General features: G+C 42.0%; 1 protein-coding gene across 6 annotated transcripts in view; it reads left to right on the top strand.

Annotated features, from left to right (window-relative positions):
• The window catches only part of eif4g1b (eukaryotic translation initiation factor 4 gamma, 1b), a 35,340-nt gene that overhangs the window by 7,063 nt on the left and 14,137 nt on the right, over window positions 1-14,140 (top strand). The window contains exons 2-9 of one of the 6 annotated variants that reach the window (XM_023428384.2): window positions 212-264; window positions 549-670; window positions 1,489-1,575; window positions 2,514-2,546; window positions 3,255-3,275; window positions 3,881-4,075; window positions 4,447-4,549; window positions 10,650-10,789. In XM_023428384.2, the coding sequence (XP_023284152.1) occupies window positions 596-670; window positions 1,489-1,575; window positions 2,514-2,546; window positions 3,255-3,275; window positions 3,881-4,075; window positions 4,447-4,549; window positions 10,650-10,789 (654 nt within the window). In that variant the 5' untranslated portion in view covers window positions 212-264; window positions 549-595. Of the gene's footprint in view, window positions 1-211; window positions 265-548; window positions 671-1,488; window positions 1,576-2,513; window positions 2,547-3,254; window positions 3,276-3,880; window positions 4,076-4,446; window positions 4,550-8,374; window positions 8,532-8,866; window positions 9,017-10,649; window positions 10,790-14,140 lie in introns of those variants that run through there. The other 5 variants (XM_087179854.1, XM_087179855.1, XM_087179856.1 and 2 more) reach the window with 5 other exon arrangements.

Consider the following 14,140-nt stretch of genomic DNA (forward strand, 5'->3'; position numbering starts at 1 on the left):
CTTGAGCTAAAATCTCCCCTGCAGTCGTCCACTTCAAACTGTAATTCACCAGAAATGTACGCATGATAATTTTTCTGCCCATAACATCATCATAACATGTTGGACTGCAACATTTGGGGCTTCATCAGAAACATCTGCTATATCTGTGTCTATTTACTATGCCCCAAATTAACCTCTTAACCAATACATGCTTCTTCTGTCTGTCTTTTAGGACAAACGGTTCCTCAGTGTAACCAGACTTAGGACCTAAAAGGATTCATAAATGTAAGTACACAGATGAGCTGTGACCATTAACAGGAAATATCAGTTTGGGTTTTACCCTCCTGTTTAAGCAGGAAGACGTGGAGGTGTTATGTTCATTTTATTTTCAAAGACATATTCAAGTAATCTAAAGAAAATGCACCACATCCTTTCTGTTACACATCATATTACATTGGTGCCCGTTGTTGCCCCCCTGAATGTGCCAGTAACTTCTGAAGTGGTTGATAATTTATGTATAACCAAAGACTCATTAAACCCCTCCCCCCCTCCATTCTCTCTTTCTACAGATTTGTACACAGGTCCACATCCGCCTCCCCATGCAGAACTCCATGAAATGAATAAAGCACCACAGCCTATAACGGGACCCCCCTCCACCCCCCACCCTGCCCCCTCCCCTGGCCTGTCACAGGTAACGATCGCTGCTCCTTCACTATCTGTATTGCCTCTTACAGGGCGTGTTGCTCTATCCCGCTTTGTTTCTCACAGACAAAAAAAAAAAAAAAAATGGCTGATGCAACGGCATTTTTGTGCACATAATGAAAAGCAGATCACACAACAATGCACTTTCTGTGAAGAAGAGTGATCGCAGCAGGCGCAAGCCGACTTTCAACCATGTCTCAGAAAGTGCCACAACACAACCATAGTAATTGTCAGAGGTAACGTTGCCAGCTGCCACTGTAGCGTGTAATATCTTCAAATTCTTGTGGTTGATACATCATGGCATACTGTTAAAATAAGAGCTCAGAAAGTTTCCCTCCCTCCTGCTTAAGGTACCGTGCTTTGTCTGCTCTCCATTAACTTAAAAATGAGAAGATGCTGGTATTATGAAGAGCAATAAATAACCTGAACACAAATATTGGCTTCAGTATCTTTGCACTCGTTGACCACTTGTGTACTTCAGATTCAGACAACTCTATGTATCCCAAGATGGGTAATTCCTTTGCAGTTTACCTAGTCCATACACACAACTTAAAAACTCTCAGGCAAAGTAGTTATATGTCAGAGGAACAGACCAACATACTTGGGTTAATACAAGGAACAACAAGCAGCAATGAGTAAAATAAATAAGAATAAAACAAGTAAAATAGATAATTACACATTATGCTACAGTTTCTATATTAAATAAATATTATAAATACATAAATGACTGAATTTCTATCCCACGCCCTCCCTGTTCCTCCTGCTTCCCTATTTTCTGCTGTTGATATCACTTCCTGTCTCTTGCAGCCCTCATTCCCCCCTGGGCAGCCCACTTCTGTTGTGTTTGCCACCCCACCGCCTCCACAAATGAACCCAACACCACAGACCCGACAGGTAGGCCGGGCCACCGCTCACACACCCCGCAGCACACAGTTGTGGACCTCAGGAAAAAAAACAGTAGTTCTCAAGTTATTAAAGGTCAAAAGCCAAATCAAGTCACCACCTTCCATGCAAGTTACTAGTTAAATTCTGTGGTTTGTTGTAAATCTAAGTTTTGTTTGTCTTGTTTTTTTAAAAATTCCTGACCGTCGCTTTTCTCAGAAGAGTGACAGACAAACCAATCCGGATAAAAAAGCTGGGATAGAGAGTGTCAAGGTCTTTTCTTCATGCTGCAAATGTCCTTGTGTGCAAGTTTGGCATAATTACTGCTCACTGTCGCTATCTGAAATCCTCCCAGTGGAAAACGGAGCACACTCTCCCGAATCTGTGCGTGAATTTCTTAGACTGCCTGCGTGTCCGTTTGCCTGCTTCTCACCAGTTCTGCACCATTTTAACCGTCGGTGTCAGCCTGTCCACTGCACTCTCCCTCACACACGTACAACAGCTTAGTGTGCTACGTGCTCACACCGGCTTTATAATACAGGATTCAAACTCCTTAATGCTGCTGAGTGACTGGAGGAAGTGCAACAGGCTCCAACTGCATTTGTTATAATTTATTAAAGCTCGAACAATAAAATAATTGGTTCAAAACCTTTTTGTTCACAGTCCTTTTTATAGTTATTTACTGTATTGATCAAACAAATGCCAGTTGGGGGCGAAACAAATCAAAACAAATCAAGATAAAGGCGCTACAGAGAGTGGGCAGACCCGACTGTATGACTGTCAGAAAACAGCTTTCCCCCGGTTTTCACACCGTGTGAGCGAGTTTTTATTTTGGCCTTTAACTGCTGTTACAAAGATGCAGAACTGGAAGGAAGCCGGTCAGTGCAGAGTGAAGCATGGACCTTGTGCTTTTGTCTTAACTTCTGCCCTGTCTGCCTCTCCTCCTCTAGTTTGCCCCAGGGCCCCGGCCTATACACCAACAGGTACTAACAGCACAACTGACTAACATGACAGGGGTGGGGGGGTTTGATAGGTACCAAGGGTGTGCTTTGACAAAAATCAAATACTACTATATTTTTCTTTAACCTAATAACCTTGATGTTGATAATGTGGATAAAGTTTTACAGGTAACCACTGTTGCTTTTAGGAAATCTTTATATGTGAAATTATGGGAAACGTTAAAAGAATAACATGCGAGAGTCTTAGTGCAGCTCAATAGAAAACAATTGAAAAGGAAAATGATTTATTTCATTTAAATGTTCCACCAAAAAGTGTGATAATCTTGATGGCAGAGAGTGATAAACATTTAACAATATATCTACTATTTTCATGTAATATTTCACCTACTTTCTGAATGTTTTTACATATTAAAATCATAGTTAAGTGAATTATAATAGAAAAGCAAGAAAACATCCAGGTGACTGACGCTCGTCTTCTAGTTGTAGAGTTTTAGCGTGTTGTTAGTGTGTTTAGTTATTCAGGAGTAACCAGACTTTAGTTTATTGGGATTCACTGTTCTGCCTATTCTCTGCATGCTGCTTGTTAATTCACTGCTTGGCTCAGAATGGATGTTTCCTGGGCTTTCTCTAACTGATTGTGGTGCTCTCTTTTTCTCAACCCTTCTCTTCCCACCCTCTTGTTGCCTCCATTTGATGTGTCTCTGTGTGTGATCTGTGTTTGCGCTGCTGAAGGGAAGCTTCAGGTCGCTACAGGTAACTGAAATTTCCTCTTTCTTCCAGTTTTTCCCCCCTCCTCCTTTTTTTTTTTTTTTTTCCCCCCTCGTCATCCTCCTGAGGAGTGCATATGTGTGTGACTAATATTTGGCAGTGTTGTGCTTTGTTGGCTTGGTGTCGTTTTGCTGGCTACGGCGGTTAGCTCCCAGGCCAGCAGCAGAATGTCAATGAGGAGGCTCTGAATGAACCAGCATTAGCTGCTTTATCTCCTCTGGCAGGCAGCGCCAATATGTTTCCAGTTGGAGTCTAGCCACAGATTCATGGACAAACTATGAGCCTTGGACAAGCTAGCTCCACTTTGTCCGAGAGATAAAATCATATGAGGGTATGGGGGTGGGGGGTGGGTATTTTTTATGGCAGAGGTTTCAGGAAAGTAACTAATAATTCCCTCATTTGTCCGTCTCCTCTCACCTTATTTCCATCCTGTTCTTCTTCCCACATTTCCTTTCGTCTCGTTTGTCTTTCCCACAATCATCTACGTTTGTTCTGTGTCCTTTCAATCACCTGTTTCCTGCTACTCTCTCTCACCCTCCACGCCTCTCTGTCGTCTCCTTCCTTCGTTTGCTCACCTGCCTGCTGTCCAGCCCTACTACACCAACAGGGCCAGCCTGCCCCCCGGCAGCGGGCCTCGTGGCGTCCCTCCCAGCAGTGCCCCTCGCCCCGTGACGCCCACCCATGTCTACCAGCCGGGCCCTGGCTCCCAAATGATGATGATCCCCGGGCAACAGTTGTCCTTCCCCAGCTCGCCACAGGGACCCGCCTACTTCATACCGGGACAGGTAGGCAGCTTGTGATACTGCTGGATTTTTCTTTACACACAAACCAGATGATATAAATGATTGGGCACCAATACACACATCATTTTCTATTTGTATTTATGTTGGAACTACAAAAACCTTTTCCAAATTGCTGAAGCGAGAGAAACAAATATTTTTTCTCATGCCTTTTCGAATAAATTCTGTATATATTGTCTTCCACAAAATATGGCCTAAGCCCTTTACGGTGAACAGAGGTTGTGCAGGTCTTTTTTAACACTTTTTCAATACAGCTTTTTATCACTGTGACTAATGACTTTGTTTGCCTCTCCTCCCTATCCTTGTTCCTCTCCTCTTGTCTTATCTTCTATGTTCCCTTCTGTTTGTTTCCTTAGTACCGGTCAGCTACCTACGTGGCCACACCCCAGCAATACCCAGTCCCAGCAGGCACCCCAGGCTTCTACCCAGGCACCAGCCCCGCTGAATATGGTACTTATGGTAAGAGGCTCTACCTGGGGCCTCACCTGAGCCACTCACACACAGAGAGACACTTGACTTGAAGTTAATCAATTAAAGAGTCAAACAGTTATTAAACTGTAATCAACCATGTCCCCAATGTCAAATATTAAGCATAACACTCCTCAATGTAATGTAAGGAAAATGTATTTACAAAGGGCAGCCAGTGTGGCAAACACAGATACCCAAATGCAAAAAATCTACCAAGATAACCAACAGTGGTTACTGATAACTCACATATTACCTAAATCAAGGCAGGTGTTGATTTTCAGCAGGTTCCTCATTATGGTTTTTCCTCTCGCCTCTGTGGGCTTCATGTCTTTCAGGTTGTTTCATACATTCTCAGTTGATTTGGAAATTGGGTTTCATCCACCCACTTTCCGGTTTTGGCGTACACTTAAGCTTTTCCTTTTTGTTTTTGTACATCTTATCGTATTAGAAAAAAAACAGATCTCCTCTTGATGTCGCTATTGATTATTGTTGGTTTTATCTCAAGTCGACCCCAAAAGCCTGGTCGGTGCTTCCAACACCATCTCGTGGCTTAGGACACTTCTGGTTAGTGTGAAATAAGACGTAATAGAATCTGCATCCAAACACTCAAACACAGAGCTGTTCTGCTTTAAAGAAGATGAGCTAGCAGAGTGTTTGTATGTTTTTCTTTTTACATGGTTGGGTTTTAGTTCCTCAGAATCCAAAGAGCGGGGACATCTTTCCTGGACTGTTAATTGTGCAGTGACATTCAGCAATCACACAGGGAGAAATGAGCAGAGACGGCTTTTCTCCCTATGACCACAATGAAATGCAGCTACAGGACACATTGTGCTCTTGGTGATGGGTGTGGCTGCGTTTCTGAAAAATTAATTTAAGCAGGTCAGCGTGAATAAGATCTGAATTCAGCATTTCGCATTAATGTTTCCATGATACTCCAAACAAATGCGGCTGTTATTAGTAATTAACACATTTGGCGATTTCAGCTTTGTGTGTGTTCATTCCCATCATATTCTCTTGTCTTAAAACTTGTATTACTGCACATCTCCTGAATACAATAGCAGCACAGACGTGTGTTTGCTGTTGATCCCATGGGCTGTCACACCCTCTAGAGGCGGCCGAGTGTCAGTGCGCCGCAAGAACTGATGATGCCCTGAAAACAAACTTGCTGACCCCCCACCAGCAGGCATCTGAACTATGTGTCGTCTTTGTTTAAACTGTAGCTCATCAGCAATAGAATGCACAGGCCTGAATACAGGACTGTAAAAACACAATTCTTCCTATTAGGCCCGTCCATGTCATGCTCTCCGCACTTCCACTATACTGCATGATGTGCGTGGTGCTTCAACAATACCTCTGCACACTCTGCATATGCGAAAAAAAGCATGTTTTCTAAAACTGCTGCTGAATATTGAACAATTCTATAATTATAGTTGATCGCCATATTCAAACCTCTGTCCTGTGTTTTCAGTTGGCAGTTGATTTCTACACACAAGGGCGTAACTGTCTTATATTCAACCTTCTTTGTGAGGAAACAATAATAATATGCTATCAAAAATCTGTGTAACAAGATGCTAAAATTGAGCCCAAGATCAGTTTATAAAGCTTTTCAGATGAGCTATTCTCTTGTGTTGGTTGTTGCCAACAGTCACGATGTAGCAGTGTATTTTGATGTTAGATATCACCCTCTCTGCATTTAGAAGCGGCCCGAGAGTCTCTAATCAGATCTTTTAGCCTGAGCTGACCTCAAATAGTTACTTTATTTAGCTTTAATGCAATTTCTTGTAGTTGCAGAAGAACCTTGACCTGATTAGCTGTTTCATCCATTTCAGCTATCGCATGAAGTCAACATCTCTCATAGGTATCTTCACATTGGAATCTAATTAATGCTTTTCCCTCCGGCAATTAATTAACATTAGAAATGTCGGATGTGTAACTCCTGTTTTCTGAATATTATCTTGATCTTAAAAAGACGCTCAATGATGATTTAAAAGGTGAGCACACTTGATTTAGAGGACGCAATGAATTGGATACATTTCAGATAACGGACAAGAGGACCATGAACCCTTTCCTGTTGTTGTTCTCAAGGCAGTTGTCGCTCAGTTGTTGAGTTTGAAAAGCTTTGTTCTTGTTTGTCTAAACAACTGGAAATAAATACCTGCTCTAGACTTTAGATAAAGGTTCTAACTGTCTAACTTAAACTTCTTTACCTCTTTACTCCTCGCTCTTATTAAATAGATGTAGTACTTACGCCAAAGTTTCCAGCTGCATTGAAGCTTTAGTGATGTCCCTCACTTGTAAGTCACTTTGGATAAAAGCATTTGTCAAATGAGTAAATGTAAAGTGGAACCGCTAAGTTGCAAATAGATCCTTAAAGTCAATTTATGATCTGAACACTGCTGTTCTGGGAGAAACCCTAAGCCCTGTATATCTTCTTTTAAATATATATTTTGACATAAATTGGAAAGAGCTACAACTGAAAGCCCATATCAGGTTTTGTTTCTGTCTGCTGAAACAAGAGTTGATCACCTCTGGAATACTTCCTGGCTTTTTCTTCTTATAACGGCACACCAGAGATACAGACTGTCTCATATGTCTATTTAGATTTAGTGTCAACCGTCCCATATTTTACATTTCTCCAGTGTTTTATTTGAAGCGTTGATCCATAAGAAGATATATTTGCGGTTTTAAAAACCAAAAACCATCTCAGCGTAGTTTTACATCTCCTCTCTCAGGCTTCTCTCTAGAGTTTGAGCAACAATAGGTCGGTGAGCCAATCAGAAGAGAGGAGGCTCTGAGCCTCTCTGACTGTTTTCTGATTGAATAGAAATAGAGCAGATTTCAGGTAAAACACTAAATCCTGCAAGGATGGATGGTGGGTCCAGGTGGGCGGGGCTTGGGGTGTGTTGTGACATCACAAAGTTCCAGAAGTCCTGACAGCTGGTTTTAAGGCTCAGTTTCTGAATACAGGCTGTGTGCATTTCTCTGTGGACTGAGGCTTTGATACTTTCACAATGTTAATATAGAACCTAGACCTGCTTTATAATAAAAGAAGACATTGACATCTACCTTTATACAATATGGGACCTTTAATTTTCAGTGGCTTTGTGTTTGTTATCCTCGTACGTTCTTCTCTTCACAGTAGCTGTTGGAGGTATGAGAAAGCTGTGTGGCTCTTAATGCTGTTTATTTGAATGACTGTACAGGACATAATGTCCCATGTGTTTGCGTTGGAGGGCGTGTGTTACATTGGTCATTTCTGAGAGTCACGTGTCGTGACATCAGGAGTGGCATATGACCCTAAGTAAGGGGTCATGTGACAATGAGACATGGCTCTCAAACTCTGATAGGCTTGACCACTGTTTGCTTTGTATGGAGGCACAGTGGTGCCGTCTCTTTGACCACCGAGTCCTTTAATAGCAGTCAGGTGAACACACAAACACATACGTAGTGCTGACGGAATATGGTGACTATTTTTAAGACTCCCTCCCACAAAGTTGAGTGATTTGCTCAACTCATCCCGCATACATACAGGCAGCCCACCCCCTTAGTAGTAGGCTTTACCAGCATGGATCAGATCACTTGTCTGGGGTGGAAAGATAGGGGAGTCTTCAGCCAAATCGGAGCCAGTCTGATTGACACAACTGAACACTTTAGTGTGCGTGCCAGTACACTCTGGAGGGGGAAAAGGGGAGGGAGGGAGGAAGGTAAAAAAAAAAAAAAGAAAAAAAGTGAAAGGCAGGGAGGAATCAGGAAGGTCAGAGGGAGGAGCAAAATGGAGACACGCTGGAAGAGGGAGGGCTGAGCATTAAAAGAAGTCATTCTGAGAGGGCACCTGTAGAGAGGACAGGAAGAAGTCAGAGAGGGGGGCTTGAAGAGAAACCCCCTCTCCCTTTTTCTCTCTGTACGCAGTTTTGCCTTCAGCAGGCATTTATCATGGGGAATCGTGGGTCTCAAGAGCAGAAGGACTCTGAGGGTAGGTGTCATCTAGACAGTGTGTCTCTTTGCAGCCCCCTTCTCCCATTACTCTCTCAATCTCCTGCACTTTGTGAATCATATTTCAAGCCTCTTATTTACAGTGTTGGGACGCCATCCAAGAAAAGTCTCATTCTGCCTTTTTGGCTTTCTGATTTCCAGCATGCTCAACTTCTACCTCTCTCTGTCCTCCTCTCTCTTTGCCTGTCTTCCCTCCCTTTCCCTCTTGCGTGCTCTCTTCCCCCTAGCCGGTGTGGGTTTTTGACTATATTTAGGCTGTGCTGCTCCTGGTCAACAATGCAGACTCAGTAATGTGAGTTAGACTGAAATGCATGCAGAGGGGGAGAGAGGCAGAGCAGGAGCTAGCTACTGCCAGACTGGGAGAAGAGAGAGGCCTCTTCAATCCAAGGATTTTATTACCCCCAGTCCTTTCAAACTGGGCAGCAACTGGTTCTGAACTATAACTGAGGCCAGTTACAAGGCCAGGTAATATCAGTGTCAATCTTGTTGACATTATTGACTGGGTAGGCCAATAGACGTTTTCTTTTTTTTCTCCTTGGTCTTGTTAGCAGCTGCTGTCGTGATTAATTTGTGAGCGTGATAAATATCTATATCCTTAAGACATAAGAGACACCAGTGCACAGCTGGGCCAAAGGGAGAGACTGCTGTGTCACAGTCCGAAGGCCTACCTGTGTTGCTTTCCAGGTGCCGTGTCTGCTGTGGTAAACTGCTGCATCCAGATACAACACGAAGGGAGATTTTTAGACGCAAAAAGAAAACACAATTAGGAACAAAGACTTCATTTAGAGGCAAAGATGTCTGTTTTGAGTGGACAAGTTGGTAGTTGCAGGTATGTTCAGATGTGTTTCTTCACCGCAGCAACAAGAAAAGGGCCTGGCAGAAATGAAGCAATTGAAGTTTGAGGTATTTTTAGAAATTGTTTAATTACAATCATCTGATACTTGATTTCAGTCACTTGTTACTAAGCCTGCATGTCAACATGGGCTGTAAAATTAAACAAGTGCAGAGCTTAAAAATGATTTGTCGATCATCAGAAATTTAATCGGCAACTATTTCGATAATATAATTGTTTCATCAACAAAAATGCCCAGAACCCACCGTCTCCAGGGCCTGAAATATGAGGATTTTCTTTGTGATTTATGATACTAAACTGGATATCTTTAGGTTTTAGACTGATGTTTTCATAAAACTCACAGTATCATTTAGCTCTGAGGGGAAGATAGTCAGCAAATTAGTAGAAAGTGGACATGATCGTTTCACAAGAGGGCAAATTTGCTCAAGTGGAGCAAAAGATAAACAGCAGTTTTGCTTGAACAGTCTGGATATATGACATTTCAAACTGTTAACGATATACAGGTAAAGAACATGGTCTACACAAACCTTTTTGATCAGGCATTTAATCACATTATTCAACAGTCTTCTTTATGAATTGGTCACACTGCCGCCAACCTCTTCTATTGATTTGTTTATTTATTCACTTGTTTGTTCTCTCATTAATCATGACTTAATTCTTTCAGATTTCCCTGTCCACTTTTGGAAAGTCGCTGTGACAGTTACCCTGAAATGCTGCTGTGATAGGAATTTAAAAAATTCACGTTTTCCCAGCTTTTTCTCCTCTTGGTCGACTCGACAGTGTTTACAGGAATTTTGTCTGGACGCTAAAGCCCAGTCTTAAAGAGTGTTTATTTTTGTAATCTAGGAATGGAAGTTTAATTGAGGCGTGTTTATACGGATTGTAAACTGTTCTTTACTAGAGCATTAGATAGATGCGTTAAATGTAAATGAAAGCCCAGTACAGCCTCAGCTGGCAGCGAAAAGACTTTAGTACTTAAAAAGGTGCAATTACCTCAGTGTAATGACATTATAACTTTGCAGTGGACATAAAGCTGCAGCTGTTGTGCTGCAAATCCTCAAGAAATCAAACCGTCAACTTTTAGATGTAGCTTGTCTAACAAACCTCAGATTAGCCTAAGGTGACTTCAGTGATGCGTAAACACAGCTTATTTGTTGTCATATATGTTTGAGCCGAGTTATGGGTGAAGGATTAAGTTGGTATATGATGATTTACACTCTTCTTTCTCTCTTATTTGCTCCACAGCAGGGGCCTACTACCCCGCCCAGCCTCAGTTCACCCCCTCGGTGCAGGCGGCACCCGTCATTATGAACCCTGCCCCTCAACAGCAGCAACCACCACCTCAGCCTCCCCAACACATGCACACCAAACGGGAACGCAAACAGGTACAGTCAGTGATCCACGACGCCATGTCACACCCCGTAAACCAGAACACCATTGCTTTGAGGACATATGTGGTTCAGGATTTCCATATTATCTACTATTGGTGAACCTAGAATAAGCTTGTTATATAAGATTAATAAAATTGTATATTCTTAACAGACTTAAAAGAGCAGTTCGCCTTAAATGGAAAATGTTATAAGCTCTATTTGGACAGCATCTGTTTATCGGAGTAGATCAGGCTTTTATGTTAATTTCATTTGAATACATCACATCTGTGTTTTCTACCCATGAGTTAATCCCAGCCACAATCAGCTACATATCTTTACAGACATCTGCATATACATCTTAGAGATATTACAGACTAAAGCCAAATGTTATTTTCGGCTCTTAAATGATGGAAAAATGTTTCATCGCTGCTGTTTTTTTTTTTTTTGTGATGATGCCGTCGCCTGTTTTCTGTTTTCTACAACATGCATGGTCATGTTACCGTGCGAGAGACTTAATACATCAGTGACACTCATCTTGAAGGGAAGCTAAAACTAAGTAAAGTCAACGAGTAGCAAATATCATAGGTTCAGATTTATCTCAAATTGCATCATCAAGCACCAAGCTGGTGTGTTATGTGAGTACTTTTTTGAGCTATGAAGAGTTCCACTGTATTTAGTTTCAGACATTTTTGACTTGCATTGTGGGTAATTTAGCACAATGTTTTGACAAGGAAGGTGATGTCTACTGTTTTTGGATGGAGCGTGACGGCGGGGGGCCAGCCCTATAAACGCAAATGTCCGTGACTGACTGACCTAGTGAGTGAGTGAGTGATGAAGTTACGAGTGATGGAGTTTCCCCATTGGTTGTTGCTCTTTCAAAAACATTCTGGTGCAAACAAGCAGCGTTGGCAGCCGTAGCACCTTCTTTTACTAAATTAACCCACAAATTCAGTGACTTTTTGCATAAACCTTGGCGACTTTTCCGTAGAAGAGAGTTTTTCCCCGCAAACACGAGGTCGGGCTTCGCCTCCACAGTCACACCTCTCTTTGCCGGACTGCAGGGCAGCTGACGTGAATGAGCTTCTAGCTTTCTCTCTGAGTGATCATTTTACAAGTAAATATAGCTGAACAGGTCAGTGTTTGTCTTTTGATTTATGTGTTTGGTGATTTTGTCCGACGTTGTCATGGTTTTATAATCAGGATTTTGGAAACAGGAAAAACAAAACTAAATAAACAGCTTTATTGGAATTTCATCCGTATTAAAACACTATATGTGAGCGCAGAGAGGAGGAGCGAAGCAAACAGATAAAGGGCTGAAACCTGCTGACACTAGGCTGAATGCAAATACAACGCTGTCCAGCCATATACCAGGTTTTGACCTACTCTTGTCTATCGTTAAATCCAGCACATTATAAGAGTGCAATGTTAAACCAGCGGAGTACTCTTTATGCAGTATGGAAGCAGAACTTATAAATGTTTGCTAGATACTGCTTGTATTCAAGTTACCAGTCAGTGTATATTATTAAGTCTCTGTTGGCAGAAAGGGAAAATTAATGTTTTTTTTATTCACCTTTTTTTCAGCGTAAAAGTCTTGCAGTAATATTAAGAAGTAATACAGTTTTTCCTTAGTAACCCAGTGACTTGATGGTACTGAGATAATAAAACCTGGCCTGTTGTGTTGCAATCTCTCTGAAGAAGATTCTAGAGTCATTCTTCAGTCTGCACATACAGTTCAGTTTACTGGTTGAAATAGATAGTGGTGAACTCGACCTTAACTTGGTGTTCTGTAAGACTAAGCTGCTGTGCGACATATTCCCCAGTTCTACAGTATGTCTAGTGTTTCCTTTGCTCTCTAAGATGGCCCTCGCCTGGTATGTGGTAGCTCTCTGTGAAGCGAAGCCCCAGTTTGTGCCTCTCATGTAATCATCGTTTTTTTTTTTTTTTTTTTTTTTTTTTTGAGACTTCTGGGCTCATAGTTTCATTCGAGTCACAAATATAAGCCGCTGGTTTTTCTCAAGAGAAGTTTCCTGATTCCACAGTTACAATTACAAATATTCTGCTTTCTGCAAAAGCCGTTTTTCAACCTGTTTCACAAGATGAAACTGACTTTGTTGAGCCGTCTCTCTCTGTCGCCTTGTAGAGCACATTTTAGTTTTCTGATTTTCATATATAAAATAAAGGCATATAAGAGTCTTTGTAAAATCATGAGAGCCTCAAACCTTGCGCTGTGTGAACAGGTTTGCCTATGTCTGTATTTGCATAGATTTTCCTTGATTGCTCTCCTTATCATCTGTGCTGTCTTCAAACTGGTTTTGTCTAGTTTGCAGCTTTTAATATATTTTGTGTGGGTTTGTGGTTAATTTTTGGCCCGACTGACTCAGGTTTGTTTTACTTTTTGGAGGCTGGAACTTAAATATTTGTTTGTCTTCATCTGATTAAATTTCCCGAATCGTTAGATAAATGATGACATTATCGGAAGTCTTTATTTCTATGTAGAACCCCTCATCTATTAAGTCTTGGTATAGTATGAATCCTTGAATCTATTCACAGTATTACCTGGAAAAGGATCTCAGTGTTCAGTGCTGGGACTCTGTTCTCTTGCCTCAAGACTTGCATGATGCCTGGGTCCCTCCTGCCAGGGAACTTGGCTGGTTATCAGCGACTGTGGTCGCCTGGGGTGGACTTTGGCCCGTTCCCATGGGCCCCGACTGTGCTACAACACTGGCTCCAAGGTCCTGAGCACACTCGCTGTGTCTGTCACACACACATCCACACAAAATGTAAAACTCCCACAGTAAAGCCAAGATCACAGACAGAAGAACTGTACCGCAAATCTGCTTGCATGAGGGACATTTGTACTTTACTATGTAAAGGCGTTTGTGTGTTTAAGTACACACCACGAGCTTTGCATACTTGGTTTTTGGGAGCGATGCACTTGGAGAGAGCAGGTAGATATTTAGTAGCAATTTACAGGACTGTGTGTGTAGAACTTCAAGGCTGCTTTGCTGTTCAAATGTATGGAACCTCTATGTAGTTACATATAAGTCAGATAGAGAAAGAAAGGACTTTTGTGTGTTTCAACTTTCTGTATTTTAAATTGAGTATTCAAGTATTTTCCAGCCAATGGCAGACATATTTTTAGCTGCACCTTTTCTACCCAGTTTTCGCCCTCTTTGTACCTGGTGACATGCAGAAGCTGTAGCTTTGCAAATTGCCTTTTTTTTTTTCCTCCTACTTTTCTACTCTCTTGCTCTCCCTCTCACTGTGTGTCAAAGAGAAAACCCAGAGGGGAGGGGGGGGTGAAGGACATGTCAGCACATAGCTCAGCTCCACGTGGCCATCGGTCTCCTCCCCCTTCTGAGCCGG

This window comes from Seriola lalandi, unplaced genomic scaffold, assembly GCF_002814215.2.
Source record: "Seriola lalandi dorsalis isolate HSWRI2012SDOR001 ecotype SW California unplaced genomic scaffold, Sedor1 jcf7180002054874, whole genome shotgun sequence".
Taxonomy (NCBI): Eukaryota; Metazoa; Chordata; class Actinopteri; order Carangiformes; family Carangidae; genus Seriola; species Seriola lalandi.